The following is a 20,123-nucleotide window of genomic DNA, read 5'->3' as shown; positions in this document are numbered from 1 at the left end:
ATTTTCAGTCTTAACCAGAGACGCATGTATCTTTTCTACACTAGCAACTTTATTTTCAAAATAATTGTTGAATATCATTTTTATTATCCGCTTAAGTAAAATAGAGGTGAAGCAAAGACTTTTAGACCTTTACCGATGAAAAATGGGCACTGCTATCATTGCAGCCAGTTTCTGGTTTCAATCAAAATTCTCCTCGTTATCTTTGTTATCAATCAGTGTGAAGTACATAATACATAGACCTAGCACAATTACTATAGACTCCTGTCTGCACGTAGCCCATCATCCTGGAGAATTACAACGTGATTTGTTATTTCAAAGACACCCGCTCTACGTCTGCCATCTCCGGTCTTAATAAAAGCGCCACGCACCGATCTCTTGCTGACCCCGGCAGGACGTCGCAGCGCTACCCCCAGACCTGCAAGTACATCCAGACCATCCTGGAGCAGGTGATGCGCCGCTTTGTGGCGATGCCTGGGGTCCTTTCGGGCCTTTATGAGGAGTGCATTGAGGGCATCAGCAACATCAAGGGCCGCATCCTGGAGGCCGTCGTCATAGAGCTGATCAATATCCTGCAGACCGGGTCCACTGAGAATGTCGATAGGGTTCGCGGCGGCTGCTCCTTCTACGAAAATAACGTGATGCTCCTGCGCTGCCTCCGCCTGCTCCAGACAGCCATAAACACGCTGGGCGCCGGGACGGTCTTTGAGATACTGCGCGGCCTTGTCTATCCCGTGACTCTTTTGCGTGGCAGCGGCTTCATCAATGGGGTGGAGAAGACCCAGAAGCCGGTGGCTGAGTCTGACAGCCCAGACAAGAAGCCTCGGAGGTTCAACTACCTAACAGAAGAGGATGTCAAGAGCGTCGCCAAGATGGTGTCCAAGCCAGAGAACATTACCGGGAGCTTCGACGCATCGCTGCTGCAGAAGATAGACGATAGCAATGCGCGCAGGCGTCTACTTCTACAGACACAATACGGCGGCCGCCATCACCTCAATGCAATAAGACAGCGCAGGCGTCGTGCCGAGATATACTTCTAAGTGAACGAAGCACCTTGTCCGCACCCGGGCAGTCCTAGCGATCAGAAAGCTGGTGCGGTGTTGGCCTCGGGTACAGGTGCCAAGGGGCTGTGCAATATACACCAGTGAAAATGCTACGTACCTGCTTGAGTGAAGGAAGCTGTACCACATATCCAGACCACAGCCAGCCTGATAACCCATGTTGGCCATCACGAAATCGCGTCCAGGCCACGCGATTCCATTGTCTGCTGAGTACCTAGTCCTCTCCTCAGACAACCGCGACCGAGTTGCGATAATAGAGGAGAGTCCATCAGGCGCGACAGAAGGCAGAGGGGCCGACGACTGATGTGCTGAAGCACCCCCTCTGGTCCCTGCATCACCCACTTCTGCTGTGCTGTGCTTCGCGTACAACGGATAGCCCGCCTCATATGGGGCGTCGTCTCACGAGCACTCATGCACTAGTTCTTAAGAAGACCACGCGGGGCACGGACCCATGCTCAGTATGTAAGCCTCGCTATGCTTGGCAACCTTGGCTGTGCACTGAGGCTGAGACCCTGTCTATCGGTGCCCTTGTGGTCACTGATACGTAGCGCATAATATCTGCATCAGCACTCTGTGGATGAGGTAGCTGCTGCTGAGCGGGCACACCCAGAGCCACTGTCGCATGAGATGCCAGCAAGATTCGCAGCTCCAGAGCACAATGTAATCTGGCGACTGATTGGGTCATGCCGCTCCTTTGTCCGCTGGAACCTCGGCTGGGTGCGGTGGAGAGCACGTCGGGAGAACCCGGTGGGAGAGGACAGGCAGGGCTTCCTGCGCCACGAGGGGAGCCGCCGCAGGAGGACGCGCAGAAACGCACGCCAGGCCACAGTAGACACGCGGGCGCCCCTGTAGACTGGGCCGGCAGCAGGTGTCCGCAGAATCCGCGCCAGAGCCAGTTGCTCAAAAAACTTGGCAGCCTCTGGTCGTGTGCAGGCCTTGCAGAGCGCTGCGGCCCACGACACTCGGTGGCCCCTCTCAGAGCGGAAGACCCCGCGGGCCGCAGGCAACAGCTCGTCGTCGGCGATGCCCCGAACGAGGAGGACGGTCCCAGCCTGCCCGCCTCCGCAGAGCTCTGGGCATATGCAGACAAACCGGGGCTGCGCAGAGTGCGGCTCTCCCTGGTGGCCGAGGGCGGGGGTTCCCGGCAATACCAAAAAACTCCGATCAATACATCAACCCCGACGCCGCCGTGTGCAAAGCGGTCTGTTCTGTGTGGCGGCCTAAGCCAGCTCGTACTGCGGCGATGGCCCGGGTGAGGGCGCCCTGCTCGCCCGACGGACCGGGGCAGGCAGGCAACAAACACCCGCTAAAACTTTTGTGCAAGGCCTGTACATATTTAATTTCACATTATTCGTTGGTCTGTTTTTAGTTTTATCGCTGCTTCTATCGGATGGGCTCTGGGGCAATGACGGCGGAGACGCGCGCCTCCGTTCTGCTCGAGCTCGCGAAGCAGGTCGTCGCTGCCCGGCGGCTGGGGGAGACGGCCGAGAGCCTCGCGCGGCGGCCGCTGCTCCTCCACCGGCACGTGCTCCGGACGGCCATCGACTGGAAGAAGATCGCCCGCGCCCTGTCCGAGGACCGGAGCAGGATCTACCACTGGTACCGCGAGACGCACTCGCGGAGCATCCTCAACGTGAAGATGACTGGCGAGGACCGCAGGGCCATCAAGGCGATGATCATCGCCGGGGTCAGGGACCGGAGCATCCTGGGCCCGGACTTCTACCGCAGGGTCCACGAGCGCTTCGGGGCGAAGTATCCGCGCCAGGAGCTGCGGATGACGTACAACAACGCGCTCCGCACCCAGGACGTCCGCGCCGCCCTGGAGGAGCACGGGGTGGTGCTGCCGCGCCGCACATACGGCCCGAGGGCGGCCAAGCAGGAGGAGGGGGCATCTCCTGTGGCGGCCTCTCCCCCGCCCCCCTGCGTTCTTGGTTGCGCCGCGCCTCCGCTGGTGCCGCCCGTCGGGGGGCCGGTCTTTGTGGCCCCGGGCGCGGTCTCTGCGCTTCTGCCCCCGCACGCGCCGGGGTGCCTCGTCCTCGCCCTCCCGCCCGGGGTCGTTCCTGGGCCTGGCGTCCTCCCGCTCCAGACGGGCCAGGGTCTCCTCGGGTCGCCCGTTGCATTCGCATGCGTGCCATGCTTCCCCCCTGCGGGCTACGGAGGCGTGCCTGGGTGCGCTGATGCGAGCCCCAGTAAGGGTTGAGGACTGGAGACCCCGGCTTGCTTGGTGGTTGGCGAAGAGTGGTCGGTAGGAGCAGCTAATGGCCGGAGCCTGGTCAGTGACGAGACCGTCATGTCTAGAGCGTGTAGCATGCTCAACCACGGCACAGCGCAGGGCCCACCAGACGCAGGCTGCGACGGTCTGGATGTCGCGCAACCCACATTCTGCGCATCGTTGAAGAGACCACACACAGCAGACGAAGGCAGGGCTCTCCCATGTGCCCAGACGACTCGAACACCGCGGTCTGGGCCAACGATCTACCAGACAGGCCCGTCCGGTAACAGGCGACTGAATGCTCTCTGGGCCGTGAGCTAAAGCTGATGTGCAGCTGGCCGGCCACGACATTCACCCTGGCTGGCCCTCTGTCTTCACGCGCCGACACGCCAAGGAGCTGTAGGGAAGTCGTGTGCTGTCTTGGCAGGCATATACTACCTCCATGTCTGCACTCTGGATGCAACAACCACAGCGCAGCTGCATCTCCGATCATTCTGTGCACGCCTTCTGGCACGGGCAGGTGCGCCGGAGGGGGTGTACTGCCCACCGCCGAGAAATGGATGAGCTCCTGGTCGGCCCGCCCCGCCTGGAACTTAGAGACCGCCATTCACGGCCGTGAAGAGAGTTCTCGCAAGTAAATCTCTCGGGTTGATTCACACGGCGGGTAACCATCCGGTAGAATTCCGTATTGAATTAACTCGCTTAATTAAAAAGTTAGTATCCACGACAATATGGTGAGGCCCTGCCTGACCGTGGAAAATCAGTCAAAGGTGCTGCGCTGGCTTGCCACAGAGATCATAAACGCAATCCATCCAGAGGAGACGGTGGAGGACCTTCTTGCAAACCCGTGTCTGCTCCACTCGTACATGCTCAAAACATCCGTGGACTGGCATTGGATCTCTAACGAGGTTGGCGTGGACGAGAAGAAGGTTTCTCGTTGGTACTATGAAACGCACCTGCGCCACATCCTAACTATAAAGATGACTAACGAAGACCGTGGAGAGATTCGCAAGATTATCATCAATTGGATCCGCTGCCAGCAAGTTCCAGACGAGCGGCTTTACCAAGCAATTCATGAGAAGTTTGGAAAGAAGTACTCGCGTCAAGAGCTACGGATGACGTACTACAATATGCTTAACAGTCGTTGCATACGGGCCGTCCTTACTGAGTGCAATATTCAGCGTCCGACAAGGCGGAGAAGGCCTCCTGAAACAGAGCGTGCAGGGCTATCTTCCTCGACCGTCCTTCACATACCCGGGTATGCTTCCGGTCCTCAACCAGCCCCCTTAGACCATAGAAAGTTGTCCCAGTCAAGTACTCACAAGTATTCTCCAGAAGCAGCCTCTTTCTCTCAGATTGACGTCAAGGCAGAAAGTGGACTGAATAACGATATTCCAGATGAACCCGTTACCTTTAGTCCTCTTGCATTCCAGAGCATTGCCCAACAGCAACCGTACATTAAGCTACTCAATCTACAGTCAGTCCCGCTCTCCCTCGATATTAACGGCCAATTAGCATGCATCCCCCTAATCATAGTTGAGCCAGGAGCCAACATCTGGTCCATTACTCCCAATGAGGAGCCAGTGGGAGGCGCTGGACAGTAGCGTTCTTTGGTATTGCTCTTCTAACTCATGATAAAGGATTTGCCGCCTTTTATCTTGCAGAAGACTAGACTTATCTGTACCCCACACTTGATTGCAGATGCAGCAGGACCATGTGCAGGCCATGAAGGTCACGCATTGACAAAGCAAACTGGAATTATTCACAGAGGTGGTTTTTGGCAAACTTGTAATCTAGTGGCACGTCATCTTTGGGCTAAGTTGCCTAACTTCTAATCGTATATCTACGGCTTCCCTATTTACGCGGTTCTTTGCAGGAGCTAGACCTACTGAAGCATACTTAGCACATAATTCCGCAGATGAGGATACGCGATAATATTATCAGCATCCCAATCTCATTCTTGTCAATAACGAATGTATCGATCCACAGATGCTAGTTTCTATCAGCCGAATTAGACTCGCTTAGCAGCCCGTAGAGATGATGTAGCTCACCACCGAAGTACTTCCACATCTGCTTTTTTCCGTTTTAGACATAAAGTTGGAACTCATTATTTACCCCGTCAATGATTTTCTGCGTTCACTGATGGGTGTATATTATTCTATATTGTCAGTTATCTAGGGACCTCTTTCATAGGAGCGCCACATCAACCCCCTTTATGTTCCTCTTACATTTTATTATGTGCTTTACATCTTCTTGTCTATCAATATTCACACCCCCATGGATATGCCAGATACATATCTGTATCATATGCTACTGTGATCATAGGTTTGTTGTAAATAAGGGTGTGATCGGTACCACCACAGAACTCGTTAAACCCTGTCTGCCTTGAGAGTACGCTAATGGGACTACATGCTCAATCTGAGCAGATGTCTGTGGGCTTGTGTGCTAGCTGGAATAAGATAGGTGACTACTCTGTATGATCATCCTGTTATCATGATTAGGTAGCCGCGAAAGATTAGACGTCATTGCAGGAGCAGACAAGGCACTAGGACAGCGATTTGCTTTCCAAGGATGACGTGGATTAATAGGTTAGTAGGCAGTTCTTGGATGCAGGAGTATTAGTGGATTTGTAGACTCGCGTAGTTATGCATACAGGTCATGGTAGGGGCTCTGGTAATTCTCTGATGGTGGCCCACTTTGGCAAGAGCTCAGCTGGGAAAGGCAAGGCGCTGGACGAGGACGCGGAGAAAGTTCGGCACCCCGTGTTCCCACGACGTCTCCGATCGCAGTACTGGCGGGGCCTGACGGCGCTTCTCTTCTTAATTCGGAACGAGTTAAGGAGTTTCCGCCGTAGGATGGCCGAACTGGCGGCTGAGGGAGCTGTGCGATGTGTCAGAGATTGTTAGAGATTCATACTGTATATTGTGCAATGGCTAACGTGTATGGGTGTCCCACCGAAGACCCGGTGAAGGATGGCACCGGAGATGAGACAGGATGACCCCTGGTGGAGGAGACCACGGTGCGGGCTTGCCTGCAGATGCCGTGGCTAAAATCTCAGCCCGTCCAGGAATCTAACAGAGATTATGCAGCCGGACACTGGGACCTACCGGAGAGCCGCATCGCCCCTGCACGAGCCAGCAAGCACTGCCTTCGACCCGACCACAGTTGGGAACGCTCATGTCCGTGGATGCCGTCGGTCAGGTCCCTGAAGACCACCCTGCTCACAGCCCCAGGGATCCCTCTGCAGACTCTGATTTCTATATCCCTGGGGTAGATGTTTGCGGATAGCGGCACAGGGCTCAGCAGAACCGCCAGAAGATCCGCAGCACACTGTCATTAACTATAAACGTCTTGCGGTATTCATTCCATGGCTAAGCCACCAATAATGGCACTGGAACTGGAGTAAGACACTTCTAGGGTGCGACTACAGGACCGTGGAGGAGCTTCCTTCCCACGAAGGAGATCCTGCAGCTAGGGCGTGGTCCATCAACGCTTAGAACTGCACACCTTGGTAGAAGCAGAGCCAAGCCCACACTTAGAAATCGATGGCTGCCCTCTTGGACCCCGCACATGGTAATAGCTATAGAAAAGAGCTTGGGCAAGGAGATCACGCGGACCAGGTGTACCCGGACTGAGAAGCGTCTACTTCATCAAGTAACGGTAACCGGTCTATGCACACAGACCATGTTTGGCGGCAAGCTCCCCTGTAGCTCATGTATACACTGCGAACCGCTGCCTAGAGGCTTGCGTTGGAGATGCTGCAAGACACTAATGGTTGAAAGGTGTGACTAGCCGTTCTTCTAGATATCGTCTCTTTGGATGCGCCGGGTACCTAAGGCGATAGTCCAGCGCTGCACGCCTTGACTGCCACGGGCCTTGTGCATAGCCGACCAGGTGCCCGACACACGCCGCTTGGGAGTGCCCAGACCACACGGTGCCGTAATCGGGCTGCTAAGGTGCGAGAGATGGTGCACAGAGGCGCATATCAGAGCCAAGAGTCTGTGTGTCGCCTGCCTCTGGGTGGAATAGTTGTACAATAGTAGGGGGTGCTCATTGCCATACAGAAGCGGGCACGGCAAAACATGGAGGCGCGGTCCTACCGCAGGATTCGACGGATGCTCGGAGACAGGTGGTCCAACGGTTTTATGGAATGACGGCGCAACGGCCATGGAGTGGGCAGGTGCAATAGGCGATGCGTTTACTACCTAAGTACACAGCTAAGTCTACGCCTTCCCCCTGCACAGGAACCACCAGCAGAGGAAGCCCACAAGGCCCCCCACAACAACGATGACTGCGACGAAGATCCCCACGATGGCCCCCGTGGAGAGGCCGCTCCTGTTGGTGCTACCGGTATCCTTTATGAGGTAGCAAAGGACGGAGCCTTGATTATTAGATGGAGGAGCGCAGCTCATGCAGCCAGCAACTCCCTTGACACTTCCACTGTTGCTGTCACACGAAGTGCATGGTCCAGCTGCTGATCCGACCATATAGTACCCAGTTGCACACGTTGTACAAGTATTTGCAGTGTCTGCGGTCGAGCATGTCTTGCAGGTGAAATGACACGAGGGGCATACGTCAGAAGAACTAGGAGGAAGACCATTGGCACACGCCTGACATCCACCATTGCTATCAGCTAGTGTACATATCTGTTTGCCTGGCTGTCTGTCAGTCTTATAGCAGCCGTTGTCCTGGCGGAAGTACCCACTGGCACACGTAGTGCACCCTCCCTGATTGTCCTTTTTCGAGCATACGGGCGCGCGGGCATTGTCTGCTGTACAGACTCCGTTGACGGGGACCTCCGTGGATGTGCTGCACTTCGAGCAATACTTTGTCCCTCCGATGGTGGCTCCGCAGGTCTCGCATCCGCTAGCTCCACTCTGGGGCTTGCACTCATCTACGCAAGTACCGCTTGATGGACTGTTCTCATCTGTGTACTGGAGCCTCTTCCCGGGAGGACACAGCGTGCACTTCGCTGGTCCCTTTGTGGTGCACGCAGCACAGCTAGGATTACAGGGCTCGCACACTTTGTCTCCGTTGTAGTAGCTTCCTATTGCTCCGCAGCTTTGCGTACACTGCTTTGTTGGAGTGAGGTAGTCGCCGTCATTACATTCAGTGCAGATTTCATTGTCTGTTTTGGGGTTATCACAGATCTTGCAGTTGGGAGTATTACACTGCGTGTTAGAGGCCACCTCGCACGCGGTCTTCCCGGCGTTGGGCGTGTATCCCTGGTCGCACTCGCAGACGTTCGAGCTGGCCGTGGAGTGCGCCGGGCAGGTGGGGCCGCAGCTTCTTTTATCGAGCTGTACCTTGTGTCCAGAAGTTGTGCACTCCGTACACGTCTGGGCGGCGTCTGCCCCGACACACGTCTTGCAGCCTGCCTGGGTCAGCTCTTGTGCGCATCCCGCGCTGGGATTGGGCTCGCACGCGGTCTTCCCGGCGTTGGGCGTGTATCCCTGGTCGCACTCGCAGACGTTCGAGCTGGCCGTGGAGTGCGCCGGGCAGGTGGGGCCGCAGCTTCTTTTATCGAGCTGTACCTTGTGTCCAGAAGTTGTGCACTCCGTACACGTCTGGGCGGCGTCTGCCCCGACACACGTCTTGCAGCCTGCCTGGGTCAGCTCTTGTGCGCATCCCGCGCTGGGATTGGGCTCGCACGCGGTCTTCCCGGCGTTGGGCGTGTATCCCTGGTCGCACTCGCAGACGTTCGAGCTGGCCGTGGAGTGCGCCGGGCAGGTGGGGCCGCAGCTTCTTTTATCGAGCTGTACCTTGTGTCCAGAAGTTGTGCACTCCGTACACGTCTGGGCGGCGTCTGCCCCGACACACGTCTTGCAGCCTGCCTGGGTCAGCTCTTGTGCGCATCCCGCGCTGGGATTGGGCTCGCACGCGGTCTTCCCGGCGTTGGGCGTGTATCCCTGGTCGCACTCGCAGACGTTCGAGCTGGCCGTGGAGTGCGCCGGGCAGGTGGGGCCGCAGCTTCTTTTATCGAGCTGTACCTTGTGTCCAGAAGTTGTGCACTCCGTACACGTCTGGGCGGCGTCTGCCCCGACACACGTCTTGCAGCCTGCCTGGGTCAGCTCTTGTGCGCATCCCGCGCTGGGATTGGGCTCGCACGCGGTCTTCCCGGCGTTGGGCGTGTATCCCTGGTCGCACTCGCAGACGTTCGAGCTGGCCGTGGAGTGCGCCGGGCAGGTGGGGCCGCAGCTTCTTTTATCGAGCTGTACCTTGTGTCCAGAAGTTGTGCACTCCGTACACGTCTGGGCGGCGTCTGCCCCGACACACGTCTTGCAGCCTGCCTGGGTCAGCTCTTGTGCGCATCCCGCGCTGGGATTGGGCTCGCACGCGGTCTTCCCGGCGTTGGGCGTGTATCCCTGGTCGCACTCGCAGACGTTCGAGCTGGCCGTGGAGTGCGCCGGGCAGGTGGGGCCGCAGCTTCTTTTATCGAGCTGTACCTTGTGTCCAGAAGTTGTGCACTCCGTACACGTCTGGGCGGCGTCTGCCCCGACACACGTCTTGCAGCCTGCCTGGGTCAGCTCTTGTGCGCATCCCGCGCTGGGATTGGGCTCGCACGCGGTCTTCCCGGCGTTGGGCGTGTATCCCTGGTCGCACTCGCAGACGTTCGAGCTGGCCGTGGAGTGCGCCGGGCAGGTGGGGCCGCAGCTTCTTTTATCGAGCTGTACCTTGTGTCCAGAAGTTGTGCACTCCGTACACGTCTGGGCGGCGTCTGCCCCGACACACGTCTTGCAGCCTGCCTGGGTCAGCTCTTGTGCGCATCCCGCGCTGGGATTGGGCTCGCACGCGGTCTTCCCGGCGTTGGGCGTGTATCCCTGGTCGCACTCGCAGACGTTCGAGCTGGCCGTGGAGTGCGCCGGGCAGGTGGGGCCGCAGCTTCTTTTATCGAGCTGTACCTTGTGTCCAGAAGTTGTGCACTCCGTACACGTCTGGGCGGCGTCTGCCCCGACACACGTCTTGCAGCCTGCCTGGGTCAGCTCTTGTGCGCAGTTGGCCTGTGTTACCACAAAAACTAAGAGAAATCCTACCAACATTAGCCGGGTTCGTATGCCACTGCTCTTCCGTCAGGCTGATGTGTTACCGCGAGCAGTAAGAGACAGCCGCTCTTACTCTCCTTGATCAGTTGGACTGGAGAAGGACGAGATAGGAGTACGCCCACCGGAGGCCAGCTGACAGTGCAGTTCCTCCTGACTTCCATAGAAATAGGACCAGTTGAGGCTAGACTCAGACCGCACCTCTCTTGTGGAATGATTGTTCGGGATGCATTCCTGTACATTGCTGTCACTGTGCTCGTCGGCTTCCTCTGCTGGTGGTTCCTGTGCAGGGGGAAGGCGTAGACTTAGCTGTGTACTTAGGTAGTAAACGCATCGCCTATTGCACCTGCCCACTCCATGGCCGTTGCGCCGTCATTCCATAAAACCGTTGGACCACCTGTCTCCGAGCATCCGTCGAATCCTGCGGTAGGACCGCGCCTCCATGTTTTGCCGTGCCCGCTTCTGTATGGCAATGAGCACCCCCTACTATTGTACAACTATTCCACCCAGAGGCAGGCGACACACAGACTCTTGGCTCTGATATGCGCCTCTGTGCACCATCTCTCGCACCTTAGCAGCCCGATTACGGCACCGTGTGGTCTGGGCACTCCCAAGCGGCGTGTGTCGGGCACCTGGTCGGCTATGCACAAGGCCCGTGGCAGTCAAGGCGTGCAGCGCTGGACTATCGCCTTAGGTACCCGGCGCATCCAAAGAGACGATATCTAGAAGAACGGCTAGTCACACCTTTCAACCATTAGTGTCTTGCAGCATCTCCAACGCAAGCCTCTAGGCAGCGGTTCGCAGTGTATACATGAGCTACAGGGGAGCTTGCCGCCAAACATGGTCTGTGTGCATAGACCGGTTACCGTTACTTGATGAAGTAGACGCTTCTCAGTCCGGGTACACCTGGTCCGCGTGATCTCCTTGCCCAAGCTCTTTTCTATAGCTATTACCATGTGCGGGGTCCAAGAGGGCAGCCATCGATTTCTAAGTGTGGGCTTGGCTCTGCTTCTACCAAGGTGTGCAGTTCTAAGCGTTGATGGACCACGCCCTAGCTGCAGGGTCTCCTTCGTGGGAAGGAAGCTCCTCCACGGTCCTGTAGTCGCACCCTAGAAGTGTCTTACTCCAGTTCCAGTGCCATTATTGGTGGCTTAGCCATGGAATGAATACCGCAAGACGTTTATAGTTAATGACAGTGTGCTGCGGATCTTCTGGCGGTTCTGCTGAGCCCTGTGCCGCTATCCGCAAACATCTACCCCAGGGATATAGAAATCAGAGTCTGCAGAGGGATCCCTGGGGCTGTGAGCAGGGTGGTCTTCAGGGACCTGACCGACGGCATCCACGGACATGAGCGTTCCCAACTGTGGTCGGGTCGAAGGCAGTGCTTGCTGGCTCGTGCAGGGGCGATGCGGCTCTCCGGTAGGTCCCAGTGTCCGGCTGCATAATCTCTGTTAGATTCCTGGACGGGCTGAGATTTTAGCCACGGCATCTGCAGGCAAGCCCGCACCGTGGTCTCCTCCACCAGGGGTCATCCTGTCTCATCTCCGGTGCCATCCTTCACCGGGTCTTCGGTGGGACACCCATACACGTTAGCCATTGCACAATATACAGTATGAATCTCTAACAATCTCTGACACATCGCACAGCTCCCTCAGCCGCCAGTTCGGCCATCCTACGGCGGAAACTCCTTAACTCGTTCCGAATTAAGAAGAGAAGCGCCGTCAGGCCCCGCCAGTACTGCGATCGGAGACGTCGTGGGAACACGGGGTGCCGAACTTTCTCCGCGTCCTCGTCCAGCGCCTTGCCTTTCCCAGCTGAGCTCTTGCCAAAGTGGGCCACCATCAGAGAATTACCAGAGCCCCTACCATGACCTGTATGCATAACTACGCGAGTCTACAAATCCACTAATACTCCTGCATCCAAGAACTGCCTACTAACCTATTAATCCACGTCATCCTTGGAAAGCAAATCGCTGTCCTAGTGCCTTGTCTGCTCCTGCAATGACGTCTAATCTTTCGCGGCTACCTAATCATGATAACAGGATGATCATACAGAGTAGTCACCTATCTTATTCCAGCTAGCACACAAGCCCACAGACATCTGCTCAGATTGAGCATGTAGTCCCATTAGCGTACTCTCAAGGCAGACAGGGTTTAACGAGTTCTGTGGTGGTACCGATCACACCCTTATTTACAACAAACCTATGATCACAGTAGCATATGATACAGATATGTATCTGGCATATCCATGGGGGTGTGAATATTGATAGACAAGAAGATGTAAAGCACATAATAAAATGTAAGAGGAACATAAAGGGGGTTGATGTGGCGCTCCTATGAAAGAGGTCCCTAGATAACTGACAATATAGAATAATATACACCCATCAGTGAACGCAGAAAATCATTGACGGGGTAAATAATGAGTTCCAACTTTATGTCTAAAACGGAAAAAAGCAGATGTGGAAGTACTTCGGTGGTGAGCTACATCATCTCTACGGGCTGCTAAGCGAGTCTAATTCGGCTGATAGAAACTAGCATCTGTGGATCGATACATTCGTTATTGACAAGAATGAGATTGGGATGCTGATAATATTATCGCGTATCCTCATCTGCGGAATTATGTGCTAAGTATGCTTCAGTAGGTCTAGCTCCTGCAAAGAACCGCGTAAATAGGGAAGCCGTAGATATACGATTAGAAGTTAGGCAACTTAGCCCAAAGATGACGTGCCACTAGATTACAAGTTTGCCAAAAACCACCTCTGTGAATAATTCCAGTTTGCTTTGTCAATGCGTGACCTTCATGGCCTGCACATGGTCCTGCTGCATCTGCAATCAAGTGTGGGGTACAGATAAGTCTAGTCTTCTGCAAGATAAAAGGCGGCAAATCCTTTATCATGAGTTAGAAGAGCAATACCAAAGAACGCTACTGTCCAGCGCCTCCCACTGGCTCCTCATTGGGAGTAATGGACCAGATGTTGGCTCCTGGCTCAACTATGATTAGGGGGATGCATGCTAATTGGCCGTTAATATCGAGGGAGAGCGGGACTGACTGTAGATTGAGTAGCTTAATGTACGGTTGCTGTTGGGCAATGCTCTGGAATGCAAGAGGACTAAAGGTAACGGGTTCATCTGGAATATCGTTATTCAGTCCACTTTCTGCCTTGACGTCAATCTGAGAGAAAGAGGCTGCTTCTGGAGAATACTTGTGAGTACTTGACTGGGACAACTTTCTATGGTCTAAGGGGGCTGGTTGAGGACCGGAAGCATACCCGGGTATGTGAAGGACGGTCGAGGAAGATAGCCCTGCACGCTCTGTTTCAGGAGGCCTTCTCCGCCTTGTCGGACGCTGAATATTGCACTCAGTAAGGACGGCCCGTATGCAACGACTGTTAAGCATATTGTAGTACGTCATCCGTAGCTCTTGACGCGAGTACTTCTTTCCAAACTTCTCATGAATTGCTTGGTAAAGCCGCTCGTCTGGAACTTGCTGGCAGCGGATCCAATTGATGATAATCTTGCGAATCTCTCCACGGTCTTCGTTAGTCATCTTTATAGTTAGGATGTGGCGCAGGTGCGTTTCATAGTACCAACGAGAAACCTTCTTCTCGTCCACGCCAACCTCGTTAGAGATCCAATGCCAGTCCACGGATGTTTTGAGCATGTACGAGTGGAGCAGACACGGGTTTGCAAGAAGGTCCTCCACCGTCTCCTCTGGATGGATTGCGTTTATGATCTCTGTGGCAAGCCAGCGCAGCACCTTTGACTGATTTTCCACGGTCAGGCAGGGCCTCACCATATTGTCGTGGATACTAACTTTTTAATTAAGCGAGTTAATTCAATACGGAATTCTACCGGATGGTTACCCGCCGTGTGAATCAACCCGAGAGATTTACTTGCGAGAACTCTCTTCACGGCCGTGAATGGCGGTCTCTAAGTTCCAGGCGGGGCGGGCCGACCAGGAGCTCATCCATTTCTCGGCGGTGGGCAGTACACCCCCTCCGGCGCACCTGCCCGTGCCAGAAGGCGTGCACAGAATGATCGGAGATGCAGCTGCGCTGTGGTTGTTGCATCCAGAGTGCAGACATGGAGGTAGTATATGCCTGTCAATTACAATCTCTGGGTTTGCAATAATGCTTACACTTTCTCTATAACAAGGATGAAATAGACTAGTACTCTCACTTAAGGACCGAGCCTCTGCCAATAAAAAAGATGTGGTGAAGGAGTGAGGATGTCTACTCATATACAACATTCATCGGTAGCTTTTGTCATACTAAATTTATATTACAGCAGGTGTACAGTAGTAGAGGGACGTTATAGTGAGTATTGATCAAATCATTAACGGTTGTAGAAAAGCGTCTATGAAAAGTGGGTTCTTCAATGTTTTCACAGGCTTGACAAATGTTGTGGTATTAACTATTAGATTGTGTAAAGCTTGAGAGTACACCAGGTGCTATTAAATGCCTATCTAACTGCAGAGATTGACCTGATCATACATGAAGACTCAGTTGAGTATTGAAACATGCATAGTGTAGCTGATTACAGTTAATTAACATAAGGGATGGCTTCTGAAAGGAAAGCTTACTACTATAGGGACTCCAAGGTCCCCTATTACCAATGCGAGAGTAATTCTGCTTTGGTCTCCAGAACGCTTCGAGGCTGTGGGGTTTGCAATTCACAGTGCGCACAGCAGAGTGACTGTCGTGATATACGTCAAACCAAAATCAGCAAAATATCTTTCTAATTTAAAAGAGTTGCTGCTTTAAAACGTATTCTAAATACCTTTCAAATCATGAAAATGAAATATACACTATTTACACTAATTACATGCTCCAATAGTCAAGTGATTGTCAGATGATTATTTTTGACAATCAAAGAGTCTTTCAAAGCCCTTAGGTGCCAGATACACCTACGGATATGATATAAAGTGAAGCTGATACTATCTCATTCTTTGAGTGTGGATTGTACAAGACAACCTTATAGAAATCTCTACTATATAGTTTTAGCCTTAATGCAGAATTCTTACACACGGTATTTGACCAAAGGAAGCACAATCACCACAGTGTAGGATTGCAATCAGTAGCGACTATTATGACACGCTGTTAAAAAAATCCCTATCGAACGCCGTGTCTATTTGTGAAGCACAGCTAGACAAGCAGACAAAGTAGATCGGTAATAAATTATAACACTACAGGCATTATAGGGCAGACGAACATAGGATATCTAGATATCTGATCCTATACCCGCGGAGGAAGCAGATCCGGCACAAGTCTCTGAGAGAGGCCACAAGCTTGAGCATTGATTTTAGTGTCAACGTTTGACCGGAGCCCTTGCTAATTTGATTTGGATTCTTAATAAGTATAATCAAAATTAAAAAGACCATGTTCTCCATTGGATTGATGTTGCTCACGTACTATGTTACTGATGTCTGTCCGAATCAGCTGGAAGGTCGACTCTATGTCTAGATATCTCGCATTGTGAGCTCTGCAATCCTTTGGGAACTGTCTGCCTTAGATGTATCGATGGCTATTTTCTCGACCTCCTTGGTAACTCAGAGTGTGTTCAGAAACGTCCAAAGGGGACACCCATGATGAACGATGAGGGTATCTGGGTGTGCACATAGGTTTTGGAGAATAGTGAAAACGATACTTTGTGTGGACCACATTGCGGTGTGTAGGCCAGAAGTAGATGCATGGCATGTAGGGAAGGATGCAGGATGAATCAAGGAGTCTGCAAAGAAGATCTGTCGTTCAGAGTAGGAGAGTCAATACTCTCTGCCTTGGATCCTTGTCCAGAGAACAGATGCAAAAGCAGTGCTGGAAAAGGTATTGCGAGGGAATCCTTTAACTGTGAAGTTTGCCCTGGAAACATTGTGTGTACAAATGTATAAGTGGATACTGTCTCATCAGTGACAACACTTGTAAGCGTTTAAGCAAGATATCCTGTAGGCGTTGTCCTAATAGCGGAATATGCACCCAATGTCAGGATAGATATTGCCTTAACAGCAGCAAAAATACGTATTAAAGGAATCTCTGAATTGCTTATCTTGTCCGGGATGCATGATGTGCGGAGTGCGTGACAGGCTATGGCTTAAATTCTGATGGTGTATGCACTAAGTGTCCCGATGCTTGTGCTCATTGTACCTACCAATGGAGTGAAATGAGATGTATTCAATATAATGATAGTTACTATTTAGAAAACTCAACTTATGGAGCAACATGTGTATAACTTGTCAACATTCCTATTCACTGTGCATTTTGTGCAGGAGAAGGGTATTGTACCGAGTGTGATGAGGGTTATTGTTTTGACCTACGAACTTTAGCCTGTACTGGAAAAGAAAATCTGCATTGCATGTTGTGCGCCGACCAAAGAACTTGCGCACAGTGTGAAGTAGAGTATTGCCTTGCTGCCTATGGAATATGTGAGCGTAAAGAGACACTAGGATGCGCTGAGTGCTCCAGTGGAAGGAAGTGTACTAAATGCACGGCAAATTGTGTTTTTTTACCTTTTTTGGTTGTATATCACTAACACCTCTGAGATGTGCGTCTTACGCAGATGGTGTTGGATGCACTACGTGTCTTCCTGGAGTTTGTATGATAACTTATCCTACGCATGGTTACAGCGACTGCTATCTAAATTATAATTGTGAATGTTGTCAAAATGGATAGTGTACAAAGCGTAATCCAGGTACGCGCCTTAGTGATGTGAGGAGCTGTAGTTTAGAGGCTTGTGAACGGCGCAGAATTCTCTCTGGAAGCGGTAGGTGCTTACAGTGTGAAGAATGTTATTGTTTAACAAGCTACGGTACGTGCATGTATGAGTATGAAATAAGTTGCAGAGAATGCAAAGATGATAAATGTGTTAAATGCTTTGATGGGTACAGCTTAGACGAACATGGTATCTGCAGTGCATCGAAGAAACTGGAAAAGAGGTTGAAAAGCGCCACGACAGCGGTAGTCTCTGTGCCAATTATACTGATTGTAATAGCTGCTGTCGCCATCACTGTTATTGCATCATAACGAAGAAGAAGCAGGAGTGTTCTCTGGTAAGCGAGATGTCATCTAACAACATGATACAGTACCAGAGCAGCATTCTCACATCAACAACTATACTATAGGTCACGCATCCACTTACCTATTCCAGTAAAGTGAATTTCTCGAAATAAAGGTTCCAGTAGGCGCTACAGACAGTAATGCACAAGGCATAGACTCTACTGCATGTATGCTGATGAAGCATAAACTGTAGCCTGGGTTGTATAATAGCAATGGAGACAGCTTTGGGCTGTGAGTCAGCTCCGTCGAGTGGAGAGCCAGAGCTGAAACGGGGCCTTGCTGATGGAAAAATAACGATGCTGAGGGAGGGAGTGGCGCGCATCATGAGACTACAGTCAGGTCAAACACTAGACAATCCTCAAAAAGTGGAGGCATCTATGCAGGAGCGGATATCGCTGTTCTTTGAGATCCAGAAACTATTCCAGCTTCGACCCACGAGACCGCTCCAACTGCTTCTCCAGGACCTGTGTAGATTGACCATAAGCTATGCCCAGAAACACCCGGAGCTGTTAAACGATAGACGAGTTGTGGTGCTCGCCCTAGCTTACCAATGCCTATTCTCCAACCAGGATGGCATCATTGCATACTATGATGCGCACAACATCGGCCGCAAAGCTCCTGAACTGTATTGTCAGGCAGGGGTCTACTATGAGTTCCAGGTCCGTGACAAAAGCCGAGCGATGCACTACTATATTCTTGGCTATAACAACTGCACTAGTGCTCGAGCAAAGAAGGCGTTCCAGGCGTCTATCCGGCGCCTCAAGGCGATCACCAGCACCAGCAACGGCTCTAGATTCTTTGTATGGACAGCCGAGACATCTCCCCAGAACCTCTCCATAACGAATATCCCAGCAGAGCTATATGTAGACCACGAGTCGTACAGCTCTCCGTCAGAGCCAAGTGGGCAAGGATCAAGTCATCCAAAGATCCATTGTAAGACCCTGCCCATATTTATCCTAACATATAGTGAAACGGCAAATAGTTTTATCTCTCCCGAGGAGCAGCATCTCCTGGATCTACACATGTGCTTTATAGGCCGCCTAATTGCACGAAAACAGCTGGAGAATCTGAATCCCTACTCCCAACTGGCGAATGACCCCCACATAATATCCCGCATGGTCTATACTCTTTCGCCGCGGTGCCAGATTCTCCTGTATACATCTCGTCAAGGCCCAACCCAAAATGACCTAGTCATCAGCAACATAATAGAGCCGTATCACATTCCGCGAGCGTTCTACTTTGCCCTTGTTGACATGGCTCCATCTCTTCAAAGAAACCGAATTGTGCTGACATTTGTGGAAGAGGTGGATGTGTTCCCTACTAATCCTGAGAGTGGAACTACCCTTATGATCTGCCCTTATCGGGTATCTAGAATTATGGATGCTACATGCCCAGTCGTGTACCCCAAGCTAGATCCTTGCTGGGACGAGAATGGACATGAAGAAGACACAGACCAGAACACTAAAGGAGATAGTACTACAGGAGGTAGCACTGAAACCACATTTGAAGATCTTCAAAGGAATCTGACGCGAGAAGAGGAAAGCTCATGTAGCAGACCAGACTGCAAGATACTTCTGACACTAACAGAGCTTCTAGGCGCCGGTGCATTTGGAAAGGTCTTTGCAGCTGATGCATTGCACTCTGCACGGCCTGGCCATTTGGTAAAAGTAGCTGTGAAGTTCTTTACCAGGAAAAAAGACTCTATCTCTGTTGAAATAGGCGAGCACGCGGTTTGTGCAATAAGCACGTCCTTCCTACGTGAAATATACAGCTTATCTGCGCTCACCCTACGGCTGGCAGACTCTCTGAGTGACTGCCTCTATACGCGATTTATCGCGTCAATAGTCAATAACCAAGGCCTGGGGGCCTTTGTTATGGAGTACATCCCTGGCGTAACTCTGTTCGAGCTATGCAAACAGTGCTATGACAGGGTTGAGCGAGGCTTGACTTGTCTTCCTGAAAATGTTATTTTATGGATTTCATACTTGATGATCAAGACAGTAAAGACGTTCCACGAAGCGAATATTGTGCATACAGACATTAAAGTAGATAACTGGCTAATCACAATCTCTACAGATCCCACACTCTTGAGCTTTCTAAAGGGCAAGGAAGAAAAGGGAAAGACAAATGTGGATCAGCGTGTTGCAGCGTGTCCTACCGTCAAGCACGAAACACAGAGCTGCTCCTCTAAGACAGAAAAGCACGTCACTCCAAAGTTAGAAGCTGACTTTGGCTTTGCTGACGAAAGTGGATTCCTGGTACCCGTGGCATGCGACTTTGGCAAAGCTATTGATGCATCCCTCTTCACACTTAACGACGTTCCAGTTCAGTTTCACTATACAAGCATGTCTGTTGTGACGCCGTGTCCAATAGTAGAAAAGCACTGGCTATATGAGCCGGACTACTCGGGAATAGCGTCGTGCATATGGTACATGATAATTGGAACCTCTGTGAAGGCTTCCGATCTCAGTGTACATCGAGTGGACGGTGAAAGGACCGTGGAGGTATCCTTGCCCAGCAAACGGTACTGGAGGCATGTCGATCTGTTTACAAGTCTCTTGTCCCAGCTGTTTAGCTTTTCGACAGATACGTGCGGGTCATACTCTATGCAGAGACAGCGCCTGTCAGACTTTACTGACCGGCTACTAGGCTTAATAGAAGACTCCATAAGCTTTCCAGAGGTTGTGCAATTCACAGGGACACAAGCCAAATGCACAGGTTTAGGCCTTGCGCAATGGAAGAGAGGATATTCATAGTCCAATGCG

At 52.2% G+C, this 20,123-nt stretch overlaps 5 protein-coding genes, 2 non-coding genes and 1 pseudogene across 7 annotated transcripts; 5 read left to right on the top strand and 3 right to left on the bottom strand.

The window, feature by feature from the left end:
* Window positions 1-296: 296 nt before the first annotated feature.
* GL50803_0061068 (Kinase, CDC7) lies at window positions 297-1,037 on the top strand (annotated as a pseudogene; the record flags this gene model as incomplete).
* A 1,411-nt stretch (window positions 1,038-2,448) lies between these two features.
* On the top strand, window positions 2,449-3,258 carry GL50803_0061066 (uncharacterized protein; the record flags this gene model as incomplete). Its single annotated transcript, XM_038046258.1, has 1 exon — window positions 2,449-3,258. The coding sequence occupies one exon, from the start codon at window positions 2,449-2,451 to the stop codon at window positions 3,256-3,258; it is 810 nt and encodes a 269-aa protein (XP_037901802.1).
* Window positions 3,259-4,001: 743 nt separating this feature from the next.
* GL50803_00116968 (uncharacterized protein) lies at window positions 4,002-4,874 on the top strand (the record flags this gene model as incomplete). The annotated part of the gene is made up of 1 exon (XM_001704448.1): window positions 4,002-4,874. The coding sequence occupies one exon, from the start codon at window positions 4,002-4,004 to the stop codon at window positions 4,872-4,874; it is 873 nt and encodes a 290-aa protein (XP_001704500.1).
* A 1,143-nt stretch (window positions 4,875-6,017) lies between these two features.
* Window positions 6,018-6,137, bottom strand: GL50803_00r0011. Its single transcript, XR_005248663.1, has one exon. It is a non-coding gene; the product is annotated as a 5S ribosomal RNA (ribosomal RNA).
* A 1,356-nt stretch (window positions 6,138-7,493) lies between these two features.
* On the bottom strand, window positions 7,494-10,310 carry GL50803_0050289 (VSP; the record flags this gene model as incomplete). The annotated part of the gene is made up of 1 exon (XM_001704445.2): window positions 7,494-10,310. The coding sequence occupies one exon, from the start codon at window positions 10,308-10,310 to the stop codon at window positions 7,494-7,496; it is 2,817 nt and encodes a 938-aa protein (XP_001704497.2).
* A 1,659-nt stretch (window positions 10,311-11,969) lies between these two features.
* Window positions 11,970-12,089, top strand: GL50803_00dr0011. The gene has a single exon (XR_005248657.1). It is a non-coding gene; the product is annotated as a 5S ribosomal RNA (ribosomal RNA).
* A 1,143-nt stretch (window positions 12,090-13,232) lies between these two features.
* GL50803_00116967 (uncharacterized protein) lies at window positions 13,233-14,105 on the bottom strand (the record flags this gene model as incomplete). Its single annotated transcript, XM_001706281.1, has 1 exon — window positions 13,233-14,105. One exon carries the CDS (start codon window positions 14,103-14,105, stop codon window positions 13,233-13,235), a length of 873 nt encoding a protein of 290 aa, XP_001706333.1.
* Window positions 14,106-17,570: 3,465 nt separating this feature from the next.
* Window positions 17,571-20,114, top strand: GL50803_0090575 (Kinase; the record flags this gene model as incomplete). Its single annotated transcript, XM_001706278.1, has 1 exon — window positions 17,571-20,114. One exon carries the CDS (start codon window positions 17,571-17,573, stop codon window positions 20,112-20,114), a length of 2,544 nt encoding a protein of 847 aa, XP_001706330.1.
* Window positions 20,115-20,123: the final 9 nt, after the last annotated feature.

This window comes from Giardia intestinalis, chromosome 3 (genome assembly GCF_000002435.2).
Source record: "Giardia intestinalis strain WB C6 chromosome 3, whole genome shotgun sequence".
NCBI classification, from domain to species: Eukaryota; Fornicata; order Diplomonadida; family Hexamitidae; genus Giardia; species Giardia duodenalis.
This window is presented reverse-complemented; position numbering and strand designations above follow the sequence as displayed.